Source organism: Megalobrama amblycephala, linkage group LG11, assembly GCF_018812025.1.
Source record: "Megalobrama amblycephala isolate DHTTF-2021 linkage group LG11, ASM1881202v1, whole genome shotgun sequence".
NCBI classification, from domain to species: domain Eukaryota; kingdom Metazoa; phylum Chordata; class Actinopteri; order Cypriniformes; family Xenocyprididae; genus Megalobrama; species Megalobrama amblycephala.
Genome location: NC_063054.1, coordinates 39,057,517 through 39,075,220, shown reverse-complemented (window position 1 = coordinate 39,075,220; position 17,704 = coordinate 39,057,517). Strand labels below are relative to the sequence as shown.

The following is a 17,704-nucleotide window of genomic DNA, read 5'->3' as shown; positions in this document are numbered from 1 at the left end:
TTGGAAAGGTCACGCGTGACGTAGGAGGAAGTACCGCGGTAAAACTCCATCTCATTTTGTCCTCTTAACTTCAAAATCATCCGACATTGTTTTCCTCAAAAACCTTCATTTCTTTTCCACTGAAGAAAGAAAGACATGAACATCTTGGATGACATGGAGGAGAGTAAATTATCAGGAAATTTAAGCTTTCAAAAGAAGGTTCTCACAGCGAAGAACCATTTCTGCTTTCAACCTTTCAGTGATCAGCTCTTAAAAGAACCACATGAGAACATTTTAATAGTCTAAAGAACCTTTTGTGCTGTTGAAATATTCCATGGATGTTAAAAGTTCTTCATGGAAACATCAATGCCAACAAAGGCGAAGTTCACTTTGGGGTAAAAAGAAGTTCAATGTTTTTACTCGCGTCTGAACAGAAGAAACGAACCGGAGAAGATTCACACCTCAAAGAAGGCGGAGCCTCAGAGCCACACCCACCTATGTAATCCCACGGACCAATGGGAGTTCAGAGGTGTTAACCAGCCAGAGCAAATTTTTCCAGAAAGCGGTTTCAAACTCCAGAAACAAACTTCGTTTTGGCTTGATTTTGTTTTCAGCTAACTTGTGTTAGATTTGTGCCGCATTTCGTTCACTGTGAAAAGTTGCAATAGAAGTGCAGTAGAACGGACAAACTCGTGTGGAAATGCCTCTGATTTCATACACTGTAAAAAAACAAAACAATTGTTGGTTTAACTTAAAAAGTAAGTTACCTGGTTGGGTTAAAATTTTGAGTTCATTGAAATTAAAAATTTGAGTTAATACAATGAAGGTGATTGATTTAATCAACAGAAACTCAAAATAGTGTGTTATCTGAACCACATTAATTCACTTGATTTAACAAAAGAAAAAATGTGATGATAAATAATGAAAATATTGTTTTAGTGTAGAGATGTGGCTGAAAGCAAATCAAACGCATCAGTCTGTGCAGTAAATGGTCTCCTCTGTTGAGTGTGTACAGCATTTTGCACAACTAGAGTGTATAAAGAGCAAATATCTAAATATCTGTGAGATGTCTGCAAAAAAACCCAAAGCACCTACAGCACCTTCAAGGAACGTAATGTTCAATGTGCAACGCTGCAAACGTGTCATTTAGCCAAAGATATGAAGAAGAAAGCCTTGGGTATCATTAACCCTCCCCAGAGTCTCTCCAGCCATGGAAAAACACAAAGCGTTTCAGTCAATAATCACATGCGGTAATTGGCGCATGTATTCATATCATTCAGTCGGCGCTCTCAGAAGCCCTTATTACAATCAGCACATTAATACACATCCACTTATGAACAATAAAGTGTGATAATGAGATTCGTGTTGTCGTGGAAACTCCACGGCGCAGCAGTATAAAGTGAGACCGGCGGCGGAGAGACGTTTGTCTGCGGAAAGAGTCCCAAACATGCTGAAACTCTCCGACAGGTGCGACTCCAAGACGGACACCAGGATCCTTCTGGACGCCATCTCCAACGACAAGATCCACCTGGCCAGGTTCATCCTAGACGCTCTGGATGGGAAGATCATCGACTCCGAGACCGAAGGGGCGCAGACGCCTCTCATTTCTGCCGTGTTCCTCCGGGATTCGCAGGCGAGGAGCAAGTTCATGAATCTCCTGCTGCAGAAGGGCGCGAGCGTGAATCGTCCGGACGAGAGCGGCCGTACGGCGCTGAGTTACGCCTGCGAGATGGGATACCTGGATGCGGTGAAGATCCTGGTGAGGAACGGCGCAGATCCCGAGGCGGCGGATGCCTGGGGGAATACGGCGCTCATGTACGCGGTCGTGGCCGGACGTCCAGCCGTCGTGGAGTTTCTGGTGCGAGCTTTTAAAAGACTGGGTCTCCAGATCGACCGGCAAAACAAGGTGGGAAACTCCGCCGTGGAGGTGGCCAAGCATCTCGGACACTCCGAGTGTCTGCAGGCGCTCCTGAGTCACTCCAAGAGGATTCATGAGGACACACTGGCTGAAAGACTTTCCACCGTGAACATCGATGAAGATGAGCTGAAGACCTCAGAGAGAAGAGGTCCACCTGAGGATGAGACTCGACTTCACGTCAGTTTAACCCGTAAACGTTCCCTCGGTTTGCGGAACCGGATCCAGTCGATGGACTCTATTGAGGAATACGAGAGGGAAAGTGATGCTTCACTGCCGCTATCGTCGCAGGGCCTCACGTTCTCTGGTGTTTTAACATCAAAACCTCCTCAGAAACTCTCACACGCAGAGCATCTGCCTCCCTTGTTTTACTCGCCCAGACCCTCCAAAACGCCCTGGAGAAGCTCCGCACCTCCTCCTCCTCCTCCATCATCGGGTCCTCTTGGGATTCTGTTAACTCCGTTCGGCAAAAGCGCCAGGGAAGAGCTTGAGAAGACTGAGAAAGCCAAGAAACTGCTGCCCGTCCGAAGGTTTGATGACAGTTACTATCAGAAAAGGTGCAGTTTACCTACAAGCACTCTCGCACCGGCGGCCCCGGAGCGTAACAGAAGCAAAACCGCGCCGAAGACCCCAGTGAATGCTGGGAAGGTGGCGTACGCGTCCAGCTCTGTGAGCGCTCTCGGCGGCAGGCTGTTGAGGAGATTCACTTTCCCAGAGCTCAGGAGGAGCAGGGAGGGTTGCGGCGCTCCGAGCGGAGCTTCAGATCCGTGTATCCCAAGGTCAGAGACGTTTCCCCTGGGGAAGAACCACCCTCAAGTAGGAAGCAAGCCGAGCATCGACAGCATTAGTGCGGTCAAGTGTGAGTTTGACTTTCAGAGTAAAGCTGCTCCTCATGAGCGGATGAACACGCTTGAACCGCATCTGTGAGGAGAACTGACCTTCTGCTGTGACAACAAATGTACGGTTATATAAGGCTTTGGAATATAGAACGATATCAACTAGTTACATGATTTAGGACAGAAATGTGACCCTGGACCACAAAACCAGTTAGAAGTCGCACGGGTATATTTGTAGCAATTTGTTGTTTTCTTTTATGCTAAAAATCATTAGGATATTGAGTAAAGATCATGTTTCCTACAGTAAATATATCAAAAATGTATTGCATTATGCATTCCTAAGGACTTCATCTGATCAACTTTAAAGGTGATTTTCTCAATATTTTTTTGCACCCTCAGATTCCAGAGTTTCAAATAGTTGTATCTCTAACAAACCATACATCAATGGAAAACTCTTTATTCAGCTTTCAGATGATGTATAAATCTCAATTTTAAAAAAAATTGACCCTTATGACTGGTTTTGTGGTCCAGGGTCACAAACATTTTGGGTCATTTTCCACATTTTTCTGCCATTTCAGAAAGATGCTCATCTGTGAAACAGATTATATGTTTCTCATCTGTTCACCAGCACTTCTGTAAAGTCATTTCAATTTTTTATTTTTATGATATTACATTTCATTTTTTAAAATGTTTGCCAGTGTTTTGAATACCAGTCGTTTATGTTAGGGCAGACCGGGGCTAGTTGTCACAGTGGGTTTATTTTTGAAAAATCAATTTCTGTTTAGACACAAACCTTAAAGTCTTAACTACAAAAATAAAATCTATATTTACAGTTACTGGAAGAAAAAAGAAGGTTTTGCTCCAGTCAATAATGGTGTAGTGTGTGTTTTTTCTTCATTTAGCAGAGAATGTTGTCACACTATATGGGGTAAGTTGTCACAACAGAACCCATCATTAAACAGCCTCTGCATTAAAAAAAAAAATAAATAAATAAATAAATATAAAACTGTAATTAAGCTTACTCTCAAGAAACTGTAATTAATAAATTGCTTAAAATTACGCACAACAAATGACGTTTATGAATTTCTGAAAAATACTCGTTTTAATGTGAGTGTGCTGTGTATTGAATGTAGTATATAGAATACTATATATATATATATAACTATTCTATTTTTGACACTATTCTAAGACACGCATTATAGATACTGAGATGCAGACCAAGTGACAACTAACCCCAGCGTCCCATATAAGGATGTCTTTTTCTTTTTACTAAACGCAATAAAGTGCATACCTGACAGAAAAGCCATTGCCTTTATTCTGTTGGACTGTGTTTCCCTGCGGATAAAAACTGAAGGGCTTTTGAGCGTCGTGCGCGTGCAGAAGTGAAGCGCACTCGGTGATTTCATACGTCGCTGATCGTCCGTCATCGGTGGAGCGCGGGCTCGTGTCGCGCGCTGATCTCACTGCATCTCCTGCAGCTGCAGCAGTGCGGGATCACCGGACTGTCCGAGAGGAACTTCCGCCGCTCAGTGATGCTGCTGCTGCTGCTGCATGCGTGTCGCGAGCGTCTGCAGGCGTGAATCACGCGCACCTGCATTTGCTGCATCTGCGACTCGAAGTTCCTCTGGAATCTTCTGCTCATTTTCTGCAGGAGCGTCGCTTCATGATGGACTTTCACTGCGCTGCACTTCTGCTGCTCGGTAAGTTCTGATGACATGTTTTTCTGCTTAAATAGCTCTAATTATAACTCGTTTATTTGCATTATTATTCAGTACAGATTGTTTCAAAGCAGCTTCACAGTCATGAGCAGGAAAATAACAGAATCAAGGATGGAAACTCAAACATCAAATATGAGACACATTTGTGTTAAACTTGAGGTAATTGTACAGTAGTTGATGAGTTTGATTCTGTAACATGTTCCTTTTATCAGAATGAGAAAGAAACACAAATCAGAAGATCCTAATCTAAAACTACAACTGAAGAGAAACTGAGAAAACTACAGAATTCATAAAAGAAATCTGATTCCAGTTGTAGTTTCCCAAAGCTTTTGCTATTCCATTGTGTGTTAGATATCACTTGAATAGAATAGAGTAGAATAGAATGTGCAGTTCTGTTTATTGTTTCACTGCAGAGAAACTGTCTCTCAAGACAAAGAGCAGCACAGAACACAATAGAATAGAATAGAACACAATAGAATAGAATAGAATAGAATAGAATAGAATAGAATAGAATAGAATAGAATTGAATAGACACATTAACTGTGTGTGACTCATGGTTTCTCCTGGTTTCTCTCAGGCTCTCTGTCAGCGGTCAGTGTTTCCGCAGAGCAGGAGGTGGAGAATCTCTCCGGACTCTCATCGAATCCTGACCGGGAGATTTTTGTCGTCCGAGAAAATGGAACGACCTGCTTGATGGCGGAGTTTGCGGTGAAATTCCTGATTCCATACGACGTTCTGGCGCTGAACGGAATCGACGTGAGCGACTCTATTCTGTCTCACTGAATCCTAAATGAACGATTCCGAGTTGATCCAGTAGAATAAAAACAGCAAAACGGATTCCAATTGGATTTGATCCTTTAGGATCCTTGATTCGGAAGTTAAAACATAATTATCCTGCACGTCCCATCAGGATGCTTTAAGCGTCCGAAAACTTTCCTGTACAAACATGAGATGATGCTTCTATCGTGTGTGTGTGTGTGTGTGTGTGTGTAGCTGATAACAGAGCAGGTGTCCGTGACAATCCCACGCGGAGCTGAGATTGCAGGGAAATGTGGGAACACCGACTCGGAGCTGCACATCTCATGGAACGATCACGCCTTCACATTCCGCATCTTCTTCTCAAAGGTTTGGATCCGAGCAGGAACGGATGATCAGTGTGATCCATCACAGCACTGCACTGTTTAATGTGTGTGTGTGTGTGTGTGTGTGTGTGTGTGTGTGTGTGTGTGTGTGTGTGTGTGTGTGTGTGTGTGTGTGTGTGTGTGTAGGACAAACACACGATGGGCAGTGATGGAAAAGCTAAAGAAACTGAAGTGTGGAAGATAAACAAGGTTCAGCTGGTCTATGACACTTCAGAGGTGACGCACTTCAACAGCGCTTATAATCGTGAGTAAAACTTCAGATTAATGATGCTGACAGATTCAGATTAGTCAATAATCATCTACAAACGTAGACTTGTTTTGTGATTTCATGCTCCAGTTTGCTGCGTTCGTGTAAACTCGCGTACATCGCTGGATTTAACCTGCAGCTCATTATTGTATGTTTTTGGTGATGATTGATTGAGCTTTTCTTCTGCATGTTTTTGGTTTGCTGAGACACAAAGCCCATTGTTCCTCATGCAGCGCTGCAGAGATCACTGCGACATCCGCTGCGCTTTCCACGTTCACACACAGCGACTGACGACTCGCTTACAGGGACTCACATTACCTTACGATTTAAAGTATTTTGCTTGTTTGTTCTTCTAGTTTAACTCGTTCAGCATTACTGCAGTGAAGAATGAGATGATTCTGCTGATCTGAACTAATCATCAGAGTTCTGATGGAGGTGTAATGAGTGTGTGTGTGTGTGTGTGTGTGCAGCGGGGAAACACACGGCCAGCACACACCGTCTGTCAGCGCTGGTGACTCCCGCCGGACGCTCGTACGTGTGCACGGCTCAGCAGACGCTCACCATGATCTCCAGCGACCACCAGAAGGGAATCACCGTCTCCATCTACGACATCCAGATTCAGCCCTTCGACATCAAGAGCGACTTTGTCTTCAGTGAACGTAAGACTCGAGCGCATCACAGCGAAGCTCACACATTACAGCCCGAAAACAGCAGACAGACATCAGCTTAAACCCGTCATCAAGTACATGTTTTAGGAGCTTCAGATTTGTTGCGTCGGGACGTTATTTTCATGCAATTAAAGAGATTTAAAAACCAGCTTCACTGCAAAAAAATTTTGGTCTTGTTTTCCAGCACAAATGTCTAAACGTACTTAAATAAAGATACATTTACTGGAGAAGCAAAATGACTTAAAATATTAAGTCTTGTCTTCTGAAAAATGAATGAGTTTGTGCTTAAAACAAGAACTAATATCTGCCTGTGAGCTCAGAAAAAAAATCTTGAATTAAGAACAAACTTCATTTTTCATTTAACAAGACTTGATATCTTCAGTCATTTCTCTTCTCCAGTAAATGTTTCTTGAATCTAAGAATGTTTAGATATATTTGTGCTGGAAACACTGAGGAAGAACATGATTTTCATTATGGTAAATATAGTCGATTGGTTTGGGCTGAAATGAGCTGCAGATGTTTTCACGAGTTACTCCAGATGTGTTTGTTCTGGTTTGATCAGGTTAGTTGTGGTGACCTCTCGGTGACCTGCGAGATGAGCGTGTCGTTCTCTGGGCTCGTGCTGTGAGGGGGAAATGGCTGTTTACCGCAGTGAGCGTTACTCGTCCCTTTATAGTCCCGGTGATTTATGGGCCGTTTCCTTCAGCGCAGGAACAAAAGCTCGTCCCGCTGGGCGCCGGCGCGCGTCTCACAACCTTTCTAAAAGGGTTGTTTTTTTTATGGCAATGGCATAGGAGAAATTTTTTTTTTTCATAGTGTGAAGAACATTTTAATAATAATCTAAAGAACCTCTAGTGGTTCCTTCATGGAATCATTTGTAGGAGTGTGTGGAGACTCTGGATCTGACGTGTCCTGACGTCTCGTCTGTCAGAGCGTGAAGCAGATGAAGATGTTTCTGACAGACCTGCTGTATTTGCACAATCACATGTTGAGGAGATCGTGTCAACTCATCATTCTCAAACGCTGACGTCAGCGATTTGACACATTAACAACTCAGCAAACAGATTCTGACGCCTGATTCTTAGGGGTGTAAATCGGACAGTTCATCACGATTCGATACAATATCGATTCTCATAGCCAGCGATTCGATATTTTCCGATTCGTCAAAAATTCCTGCGATACGATTACAATACGATTCCATTCGATTAATATTTCGATATTTTGAGCCTATTTTACACAACCAGTTAAATTTTTATTAACTCAACCAAAATATATAACAAACATTTATTTCAAAATTTCACATCCTGAACCCTGATTGGGACATCCACAAATAAAAATTCACACAGTAACTTAATGACACCTTATGGCATGACAACAGTCAAGAAAGTATTTTAGTTCTGTGCTAAAATGTGTAATGTCAAAAAACTGATAAACAAGGAATACACACACACACACACACACACACACACACACACACACACACACACACACACACACACGCATAATTAAAATACATTTCTTTTAAATGTATAGTGCAGATTTTTAATGAAGCAACAACATATTATAGGTAGGACAAAACAAGATAGGCTATTAATATTCTTTCATTGTGCAAATTTGTTATAAAGGCTCCAATACAGAGCGGCACAAAGCACTTATGCGCATCCCGTGTGCAGAATGATGCGCATGAAGCAACACAGAGTAACAGCGCGTGGCGCTCTTATGCGGCAGTTTATTGACCATATTCTTTTAACAGTTTTAATTTCAGTTACTGTGTCTGTGAAGAACGATTCATAGCACTCTATTCTCCAGTGTTGTGATCTAACGGACACTGTTTGAGATGTGTGCGCACTGCTTGCAAAGCTTTAAACACAAGCAAATTATAAACTTTAGTGAAGATTCAGCACTGGCCCGATCAGCCAGTGACAGTTCCATCTACTGTCCCGAGTGTCTTTCACAAGTTCTGAAAGGTAGTTTAAATGAGAATTCATGCGTTGGCGATAATGCATAGACTGATATTGTGTGAAAATGTGGAGAATGTTAAAACAAAGATGCCTCTATAAATAACCCACAGGTATCGATTTTTTACACATTGCATTGATGCATCGGATCGTTAGACATTAGATCGATGTATCGATATATATCGATGTTGTTACACCCCTACTGATTCTCCATCCAAAGTTGCGAATTTAACTTGTGTGCAAGATTGGAATATGGCATCAAACATCTCTGAATAAAGCAGCGTCTCCATCCCATTTGTTCAAGAGAATCGTCACTTCCTGGGAAATTGGTGCAAAATATGAGTAATAAAAATGTAAGTTGCTGCAATCGGTCTCTTTTCCCTCCGTCATAAATGAGTTGGTCTCAGAGCGTCAGAGAAACACAATAAATGCTGTCATGTGATTTTGCGTTCGGATGCTGGTGTTTGGGAACACAATCATGTGAGACGCTTCTGGAGGGAAATCCTAGTCGAAATCGCCCTCTCAAGTCATATTTACTACTAGGAAACTACTAGTCATTTTCCTAGTCGGAAATTCCTAGTCAGTGTTTCCAAGTTGGAAATTCCTACTTGGTTATTACTGATGCTGCCTTCACATGTATGCTCCAAGTTGGAGTTTCCTAGTCAGAAATTCCTAGTTGCCATTTCCTAGTTTTCTAGTTGGAAATTCCAAGTCGGGAAATTCCTAGTCGGAATATTACTAGACGGCAATTCCAAGTTGGAGTTTCCTAGTCAGAAATTCCTAGTTGCCATTTCCTCCTAGTTGGTGTTTTCTAGTTGGAAATTCCAAGTCGTAAAATTCCTAGTCATGGATTTCTAGTTGGTAATTCAGAATAGAAAGTCAGAATATTCCTAGACGGCAATTCCAAGTTGGAGTTTCCTAGTCGGAAATTCCTAGTCTGAGTTTCCAAATCTGAGACGGAGCCATAACGTTTAATATGGCGGAGAGGAGAGGGATTGCTGCTGTGACTGGGATTCTTTATTAGTTTTTCCACAACAGCTACATCGCCTTGTCTTGTTGTTAAATGAGTGCATAGTTACATATATGAATAATCATTTGAAGCACATGTTTTATGCACAGTGAAAATAGCATCTATTTGACTAAATATGCACTACTTTAATAACAAGACAAGGTGATGTAGCTGTTGTGGAAAAACTAATAAAGAATCCCAGTCACAGCAGCAATCCCTTTCCACTTCACCATGTTTAGTTTATGGATCCAACTCAAACTAGGAATTTCCAACTTGGAAACATCAACTAGGAATTTCCAACTTGGAAACATCAACTAGGAATTTCCGACTTGAAATATCCAACTAGGAAACAGACTAGGAATTACAGACTAGGAAACACCAACTAAGAATTTCTGACTAGGAAACTCCAACTAGGAATCTCCGACTAGGAATTTCCAACTTGGAAACTCATATTTTTACAATAATTCTGATAGCATATGAAGGCAGCATCACTGTGTATAAAACATACAATATGCTCCAAATAATTCTTAAATATGACTTGAGAGGGAGTTCATATCCAATTTCCAACTAGGAAACTCATATTTATGATAATTCTGATAGCAGATGATGCAGCATTCATTTGTACGATCTGTGATGTGTTTCTGGTTTCTCGTGAGATCGTGTCGGACATGACCAGACTTCACTTCAGTTTCAAGGCTCATTCGCCACATGAGAAAATATTTTGGCGTTTCCATCCAGCATTTTTTGTGCAACATCTCAAAATTAGCATAAAAATAGGTGGATTGAAACATAGAATGACGTCATGTTCTGAAATATCTTGTTAATGTACATGTTTGGCGGCTTTGAGGTGCAAGAACAAATCCTAAAACTAAATAACATCTGAATTTCAGAAATGTTGTTCTAGGCTGTTTGTGTGGATTGTGAAGAAACATGCTGATCTGCAGACGTGTGTTTCTCTTGCAGCGTATAAATGCATAACGGACCAGCGCGAGCAGCTGGAGCAGATGCTGCCGCTGGTGTTGGGTCTCATCCTGGGCCTCATCATCGTCCTCACCATCTCCGTTTATCACTTCCACCTGAAACTGAGCGCGCAGCAGCCGCAGCTGCCCCGGGACCGATCGCTCTACAAGAACATGTGAAGACGCCGTACGTCACGTCTGTTACGCTCCAGTCCAAACATCTTAATGCACATTATTACAACTCTTGTTTTCTTTCTGGTTTCTGTGTGTCGAGTGTCTCATAGGATGTTAAATGTCAAACGCCATCGTCCTGTAACTGCTGCACTCATCATGTGTGTCGTTTTCCACACCAGTGTCCGGCCCCCTATAAACATAGAGATATTTAAATTGCTTGAAGGATATAAATAAGGTACAATGATTAATGATTATTGCATATTATTTTAGGATTCTAAAATATTTTATGATTTACAAAATGAGAAAATAAATGATTTTGTGTCCATGTACTGATGTGTGTATTTGTGGGAAACAGCACAGAATAATGACTTGTTTTCCTCTTATATGTGAGGAGTGTTTTAAAAGGTCTGTGATGTTTGAAGTTTTTCTTTTACAGCTGAAAAGGGGAAAATTGAAGGTTTATTCTGCCTTTAAATGCTGTCGGAATTATCATAATTTTAAATAAAGTATCATAAATTATCATAAAGTTTCCTAGTCTGAGTTTCCTAGTTGGAAATTGGACATGAACCCCCAAGACGTATTTACTACTAGGAAACTCTGAGATAATCTTGACCCCCAAGTTTCCCAGTTGGGCGTGCCATAAACTTTCAACATGGTGGAGGGGGGAACGATTGCTGCTGTCACTGGGATTCTTACTGATGCTGCCTTCACATGCATGCTCCAAGTTGGAGTTTCCTAGTCAGAAATTCCTAGTTGCCATTTCCTAGTTGGTGTTTTCTAGTTGGAAATTCCAAGTCGGACAATTCCTAGTCATGGATTTCTAGTTGGAAATTCCAAGTCAGAATATTCCTAGACGGGAATTTCAAGTTTCCAGGTCTGAGTCGGAGCCATAACCTTTAAATATGTCGGAGAGGAGAGGGATTGCTGCTGTGACCTCAATTCTTTATTAGTTTTTCCACAACAGCAACATCACCTTGTCCAAATTTCCTACTTCCCACTTCTGAAGTTGTGATTATGAGCTCATACTGTTCAAGTGCTTTGCCACTGGGAAACTTGAGTGTCAAAATTATCTCTTTCCTTTTATCTTCTTTCCTCATTATGAGTTTCCTAGTAGTAAATACTACTTGAGAAGGTGTTCATGTCTGATTTCCAACTAGGAAACTCGTATTTAAGATAATTCCGAAAGCACGTGAAGGCAGCAGTAATCACAACTTCAGAAGAGGGAAGTAGGACATTTCCGATAGCAGGTGAAGGCAGCGTTAGATCCGTCAGAATGAAACATGACACGGAGACGAATGGAAAATCAATAAGAAGCGGCCGGACGGCAGCAGTCACATCACAGGCATTAAAGATTTCCACAAATGAGCTGCGATCCTCACAGATCAATGTCTCGAGTCTCAGACACTGAAGAGTTTATTGATCTGACGCTCAATTAAAAACACTTTCTGTTCGGACGAAGTGATTTATGCTGCACTGCGCTCATAAAACACTGTCGCTCAAGGCTGATTCATCGTGCTTCAGTTCTTTCAGGATTTTCACTGACCACGTGGTTTTTAACTTCTTTTCAGTCTCATGTCATTGTGCTGTGTGTGTGTGTGTGTGTGTTATCAGTTACTGCACACGACACACACACTGATGCTCGTCTCATTCAAGCATGTTCATATTCAATAAACCTTCATTTTTTGTCAATCTGTTCCTTTTCTTTTACATCATACTTTCAAAACTCTACAGGCACATTTATTGTAAACGTTTACTGTGACGTGTTGATCGCTACACAAACTTGATTCTCCTTCATAAAACAGTAAGACTAAAATTATACTTTGCTCTTTTCTTATGGAGAACTGAAGAATTCAAATACTTGAAAAGAATGTTTTTAGAAATCAAGTTTGAAAAACCGCAAACTTCTCTCAAAGACAATAATAAGATGCTTCATGCCTTTATTGAGTTGTTTCAAATAAACAAAACAGAAAAAAATTACAAAAGAATAATAATGACATTAACGTCTCGTCTCATACCCGGCAGAGGTGCGAAAGATTTGAGAACAGATTGGTGCAGTTTGATGCTTCAGACGATAGCGTGAATTATTAGAGGTTATAGGAGGTCAGTGTATTTTTCATATTTTTCATTGTATGTTTCAAAAATCACATGACAGCGCCTTAGAAAATGTCATAAAAACTATAGTTTTACAGATAACACGCTCAGATTTGAAGTGAAACATGATGTAACCGGTGGTTCATGACAACACAATCTCATGGCAGCTCATAACTTTTCTTTTTTGAAGAATTGGTGACTTTTGCTACCTTCATGTGCAATTGGAAATATCGAAAATATGAGTTTCCTAGTCGGAGTTAACTTGTCTGAGTTTCCTAGTTGAGAATTTCTAGTCAAAGTTTCCTAGATGGGAATTCCAAGGAGGAAATTCCTAGTTGGGTATTCCTAGATGGAAATTCCTAGTCAGAAATTCTTAGTCTGGAATTTCTAGTTGAAGTTTCCTAGGTGGGAATTCCAAGTCGGAAAATTCCTAGTCAGAAACTATTAGTCTGGAATTTCTGGTCGAACTTTCCTAGTTTGGAATTCCAAGTCGGAAAATTCTTAGTCGGAGTTTCCTAGTTGGAAATTCCAACTTGGCAATTCCAAGTTGGAAAATTCCTAGATGGGAATTCCATGTTGGAGTTTCCTAGTTGGAAATTCCTAGTCTGAGTTTCCAGGTCTGAGTCCGAACCATAAACTTTAAAATGACGAAGGGGAGAACGATTGCTGCTGTGACTGCTATTCTGTATTAGTTTTTTCCACAACAGCTACATCACCCTTTATTGTTAGAGTAGTGCACATTTACATACATGAACAATCATTTGAAGAATATCGCATGTTTTATACAAAGCAAAAATAGAATGTATTTGACCGAAATTCCAGAATTATCAGCAAGCTGATGCAGGGAATGTTTATGTGGTTGTCAACGAATGGAGCAATACATTTTATTTAAAATTTATTATTTTCAATATGTTTTGGCTTTAATAAGATTTTCCCAATAAATAGGCAAGATTAATCCTGTTGTCCTCCATGATTCCTATTCTTTCAGACAAGAAAGCACTTGAACAGAACAAGCTCGTAATCACGACTTCAGAAGCGGGAAGTAGGACATTTCTAATTACATTTGAAGGCAGCATATGAGCTCGTTCTGTTCAAGTGCTTTGTTCTGGAACTCAGACTAGGAAATTCTGACTAGGAAACTCATATTGACGATAATTCTGACAGCACGTGATGCAGCATTAATTCATATGATCTGATTAAGTTTCTCGTGAGATCGTAATGAACATGACCAGACTTCAAGGCTCATACGCCACATGTGAACATATTATTCATATTTATTATTTTTGTTTTTATATGTGTGAGCTAATATACTTCTGAGTCAATAGTCTGACTCTTGAAACGTAGGCTGTTTTGTTTCTTGTCCTTCATCTCACATCAATGGTTTCCATCAATGGTAAATTCTCCTACAAATTTATTAAGATTTCTAAGTACTTTGGTTGTAGTACAGTACATTACTGTCATTATATTCTTAAAAAAATGTAATTAAAAATATTTGAGAACAAAGGGATTTTCACCAATTACACTTTTAGGACGTAGCTGAAGACCTGATTTTTGTGACTCCGGCCACTGAACGCTCTATAGGTAAATCTGCGTTCGCTGCGGCCCAGCATCGCCTTAAACAAGAGCTCTGGATATAATTCAAGCTGCGATGGACTTCAAATACACTGTTTTAATATTTATTATTCATCTAGATTGGGACATCAGTAGAGTATATTATATAGTCATTTCTGATGTGATTGTCATTCACAGCGGATCATCAGTTCTCTTTATTTATGAAAAGTTCAGTGGAGAAAATGAAGGAAGAAGACTCTGTGTGTGTTTATAAGGGCCTAAAACCAAAAACATCCTCGTAATACAGATGAAAGCACATGATGGCACACAGACGTATTTGTGTTTTTTATTGAAAGCAGCTTTTCGTGACACACATGCAAGATCACTGTACAAAAGCAACATGACAGCTGGATCTGTATATTTCTACAGGTGATGCCAGAAACACACGTTCATATTTACAGATCACAGTGACCAATGAGACACGGGTGAGACGGAGACTAGAAAACACGCGTGATTGATTATTGTGCCAAACACGTTAATATTGCTAGAGGTCGGATGAATGAAGTGTTGGTGATTTAAACACGATCAGACGGGTTGTCGTCCAACGATGAGAATGAAAAAGGCCACACTACTGAGAAATCAGAAATCAATACAGCGTAGAAAACTCTGGCGTGACGGGCGGCAGTATCTACAAATGTAGAATAAATAAATATATTCAGATTCATCTGTCTGCAACAGGAAGTTTAAATGACCATCTTCAAAAAAATTAAATATAAACAGTAGGAAAGTTTTTTATTATTCTCATCATTATTATTAATATTATTTTGCAGAAACTCTCAAGTTCTATGTAATACTGCCCATTTCACCATGATAACATCACAACAAAAATACTGCTGTTTATCAAAACTGTACAAGTAAAACTTACAATTGCTCTAAAATAGTTAGCGTGAGAAGACGACAGTGAAAAAGACGCTTGTTGGTTAAGAGACTCTACTGTATCGCCGCACGGATCCGGCGCGGGATCAAACCGAACGGCAGCGGCCCGAGACGCCACCGCCCTGCTGTTCTGGTAATAATGAAAGCGCTTGCGTGGCTCCAGCGGTGCTTCAGCGGTGCCGGTAGTGCCGCATCAGAGGAACGATGCAGGACGGCGGTCCGGACATCTTCAGGAACGGGTGCTGCAGGAGCTCCTGCGCTGATGCACGCTGGGACGGCTCGCGCACCAGCATCAGGTCCAGAAAGGCTCGCAGGACCGACGACACCTGAACCAAAGCACACATGACAGAAAACATTAGATGGAGCAGCTGCTGATTCAGAGCAGAACTGATGTCATGTTTATATCTGCATCATAAATTCATTGATCTGAACTGTGTAAACACAGTGTTTATTGTACATCCTACTATAAAGTTATCCGCATACATAAAGACAAAAGCGCTATGTGATATATAGCAAATCTCGACTGCTTGATTGTTTATATCATAACAAAATGCAACTATATTATCGACCAGCTCTAATTTGCCAAATGCGACTATTAACTATTATGTGAAAAATGCCACATTAACTCTTTCCCCACCAATGTCTCCAGCCAGCAGCAGCATTTTTCTTTTTTATAATTTTCTAAAAACTTCTATTTCATTCCAAGTTGGAGTTTCCTAGATGAAAATTCCTAGTCGTCAATTTCTAGTTGGAAATTCCAAATCGGAAAATTCCTAGTAGGAAATTCCAAGTTGAAAAAATTCCTAGTCGGGAATTCCAAGTTGGAGTTTCCTAGTCGGAAATTCCTAGTCGGAGTTTTCAGGTCTAAATCGGGGTCATAAACTTTTAAATATGGTGGAGAGATTTTTCAAATGGTAAAAAGAGGTGCTCTACCAGCAGAAGAGGAGGTGCAACCAAAAAAATCTAAATACATACGAGCTGAGAGATTTTTCAGAAACATCAAAGCTTCACAGTCGTTTCCTCTTCATGAGTTCAACATTTCATTCAGTAATGCTAATTCCCTAGTCAGCCTTTCCTAGTCGGAAATTCCAAGTTGTAAAATTCCTAGTCGGAAATTCCAAGTCGAAAAAAATCCTAGTCGGGAATTCCTAGTCGGGAAGTTTCCACATCTGAGTCGGAGCCATAAACTTTAAATATGGCGGAGAGATTTTTCACAAAACTTTCATGGCCTGCAGAATATTCTGTTGTATGAATATCTGAACATGTAACATATCAAAAGAAAGAACAGAGCCTCTGCTTTAAACAACAACAAAAAACATTTTAATCTAGCTTCATGCATAATTTTTTATCACCACTTAAATGTGAGAAAGTTTCATTTAAAAAAGCAACATTTTTGACGAAAACACAATTTTCTCAGCTTTTTGTTCAAGTCTTCATCTGGATGGGATTCAGAACGATGATCAAAACACAGATGGAGTAGATTGAGTCCATCAACACCTCAAATCTTCAGTCGTTTCCTCTTCATGAGTTCAACATTTCATTCAGCAACGTTAATTCCCTAAGTCAGCGTTTCCTAGTCAGAAATTCTTAGTCGGGAATTTCTAGTCGGAGTTTCCATGTTGGAAATTCATAGTCAGATATTCTTAGTTGGGAGTTTAAAAGTTGGAAAGTTCAACATTTCATTCAGTAATGTTAGGCAGTTTTTATTTATATGCTGTTGATGTCGTGTTAATAATTGACATCAGTAATCGCTTGTTTCTGCCTCTTCTTTTCCTGTGTTTTGATCCGGAGATTCTGTACTATTTCAAAAGATGTGTAATAGTGCCCCCTACAGTATAACAGTGAAAACATGGATCGCTGGAAAATTCCGTAATGGCAGGGAAATAGTTAAGATATTCTAAACATTAAGATCACGATGTTTGCACTCATGTGACCAACAGAAACGCACCTTATGAGACTCTTTGAGCCGTGGCGGCAGGTTGTCTCGTATGCGTCTCATGGCCTGCAGCGGAGGTTCGTTGAAGTATGGAGGTTCTCCGTCCACCATTTCGATCACCATGATGCCCAGAGACCAGATGTCCACCTGCAAACACAGGACAGCAGCTTCAGCAGAGCCGTCTATCAAACACGGGTCACTGGTTATGAAGGACGGCGTACCTCAGTGCCGTAGGGTAACCTGGAGATGACCTCCGGTGCCATCCAGTACGGCGTTCCCACCAGAGACTTCCTCTTGGGAACCTCTTTGGACACTTGAGCACAGAAGCCGAAATCAGAGAGCTTGATCTGCGGAGAGAAACAGAAGCGGGACGTATAGGACACAACGCAAAGCTGATTAACCGCTAATCACCCCTCCATTTGTCATGTTCTCTCGACTAATTACAAGGTGGGAGACACGATTTAATTACTTGGAACTAGTGAAGTTGCTAATTAGCCCTGATCACTTTTCTATCCTCACAATAAACACATGTATGTGTGTAACTACACAAACAGTTACATCACACAACTACATGTCATGTGATAT

The 17,704-nt window shown here is 40.8% G+C and overlaps 3 protein-coding genes across 10 annotated transcripts in view; 2 read left to right on the top strand and 1 right to left on the bottom strand.

Annotated features, from left to right (window-relative positions):
- Positions 1-804: 804 nt before the first annotated feature.
- Positions 805-3,874, top strand: LOC125278654 (ankycorbin-like). The gene has a single exon (XM_048207969.1). The coding sequence runs from the start codon at positions 1,427-1,429 to the stop codon at positions 2,819-2,821; it is 1,395 nt and encodes a 464-aa protein (XP_048063926.1). The 5' UTR covers positions 805-1,426; the 3' UTR covers positions 2,822-3,874.
- A 359-nt stretch (positions 3,875-4,233) lies between these two features.
- On the top strand, positions 4,234-11,127 carry lamp5 (lysosomal associated membrane protein family member 5). The gene is made up of 6 exons (XM_048207970.1): positions 4,234-4,430; positions 5,026-5,204; positions 5,442-5,573; positions 5,717-5,834; positions 6,308-6,496; positions 10,436-11,127. Exons 1-6 carry the CDS (start codon positions 4,394-4,396, stop codon positions 10,609-10,611), a joined length of 831 nt encoding a protein of 276 aa, XP_048063927.1. The 5' UTR covers positions 4,234-4,393; the 3' UTR covers positions 10,612-11,127.
- Positions 11,128-14,577: 3,450 nt separating this feature from the next.
- The window catches only part of pak5 (p21 protein (Cdc42/Rac)-activated kinase 5), a 41,580-nt gene continuing 38,453 nt past the window's right edge, over positions 14,578-17,704 (bottom strand). For all 8 annotated transcript variants that reach the window (XM_048207963.1, XM_048207961.1, XM_048207967.1 and 5 more), the window contains 3 exons: positions 17,341-17,466; positions 17,132-17,266; positions 14,578-15,509 (listed from right to left, as the gene is read on the bottom strand). In XM_048207963.1, the coding sequence (XP_048063920.1) occupies positions 15,354-15,509; positions 17,132-17,266; positions 17,341-17,466 (417 nt within the window). In that variant the 3' untranslated portion in view covers positions 14,578-15,353. The remainder of the gene's footprint in view (positions 15,510-17,131; positions 17,267-17,340; positions 17,467-17,704) is intronic.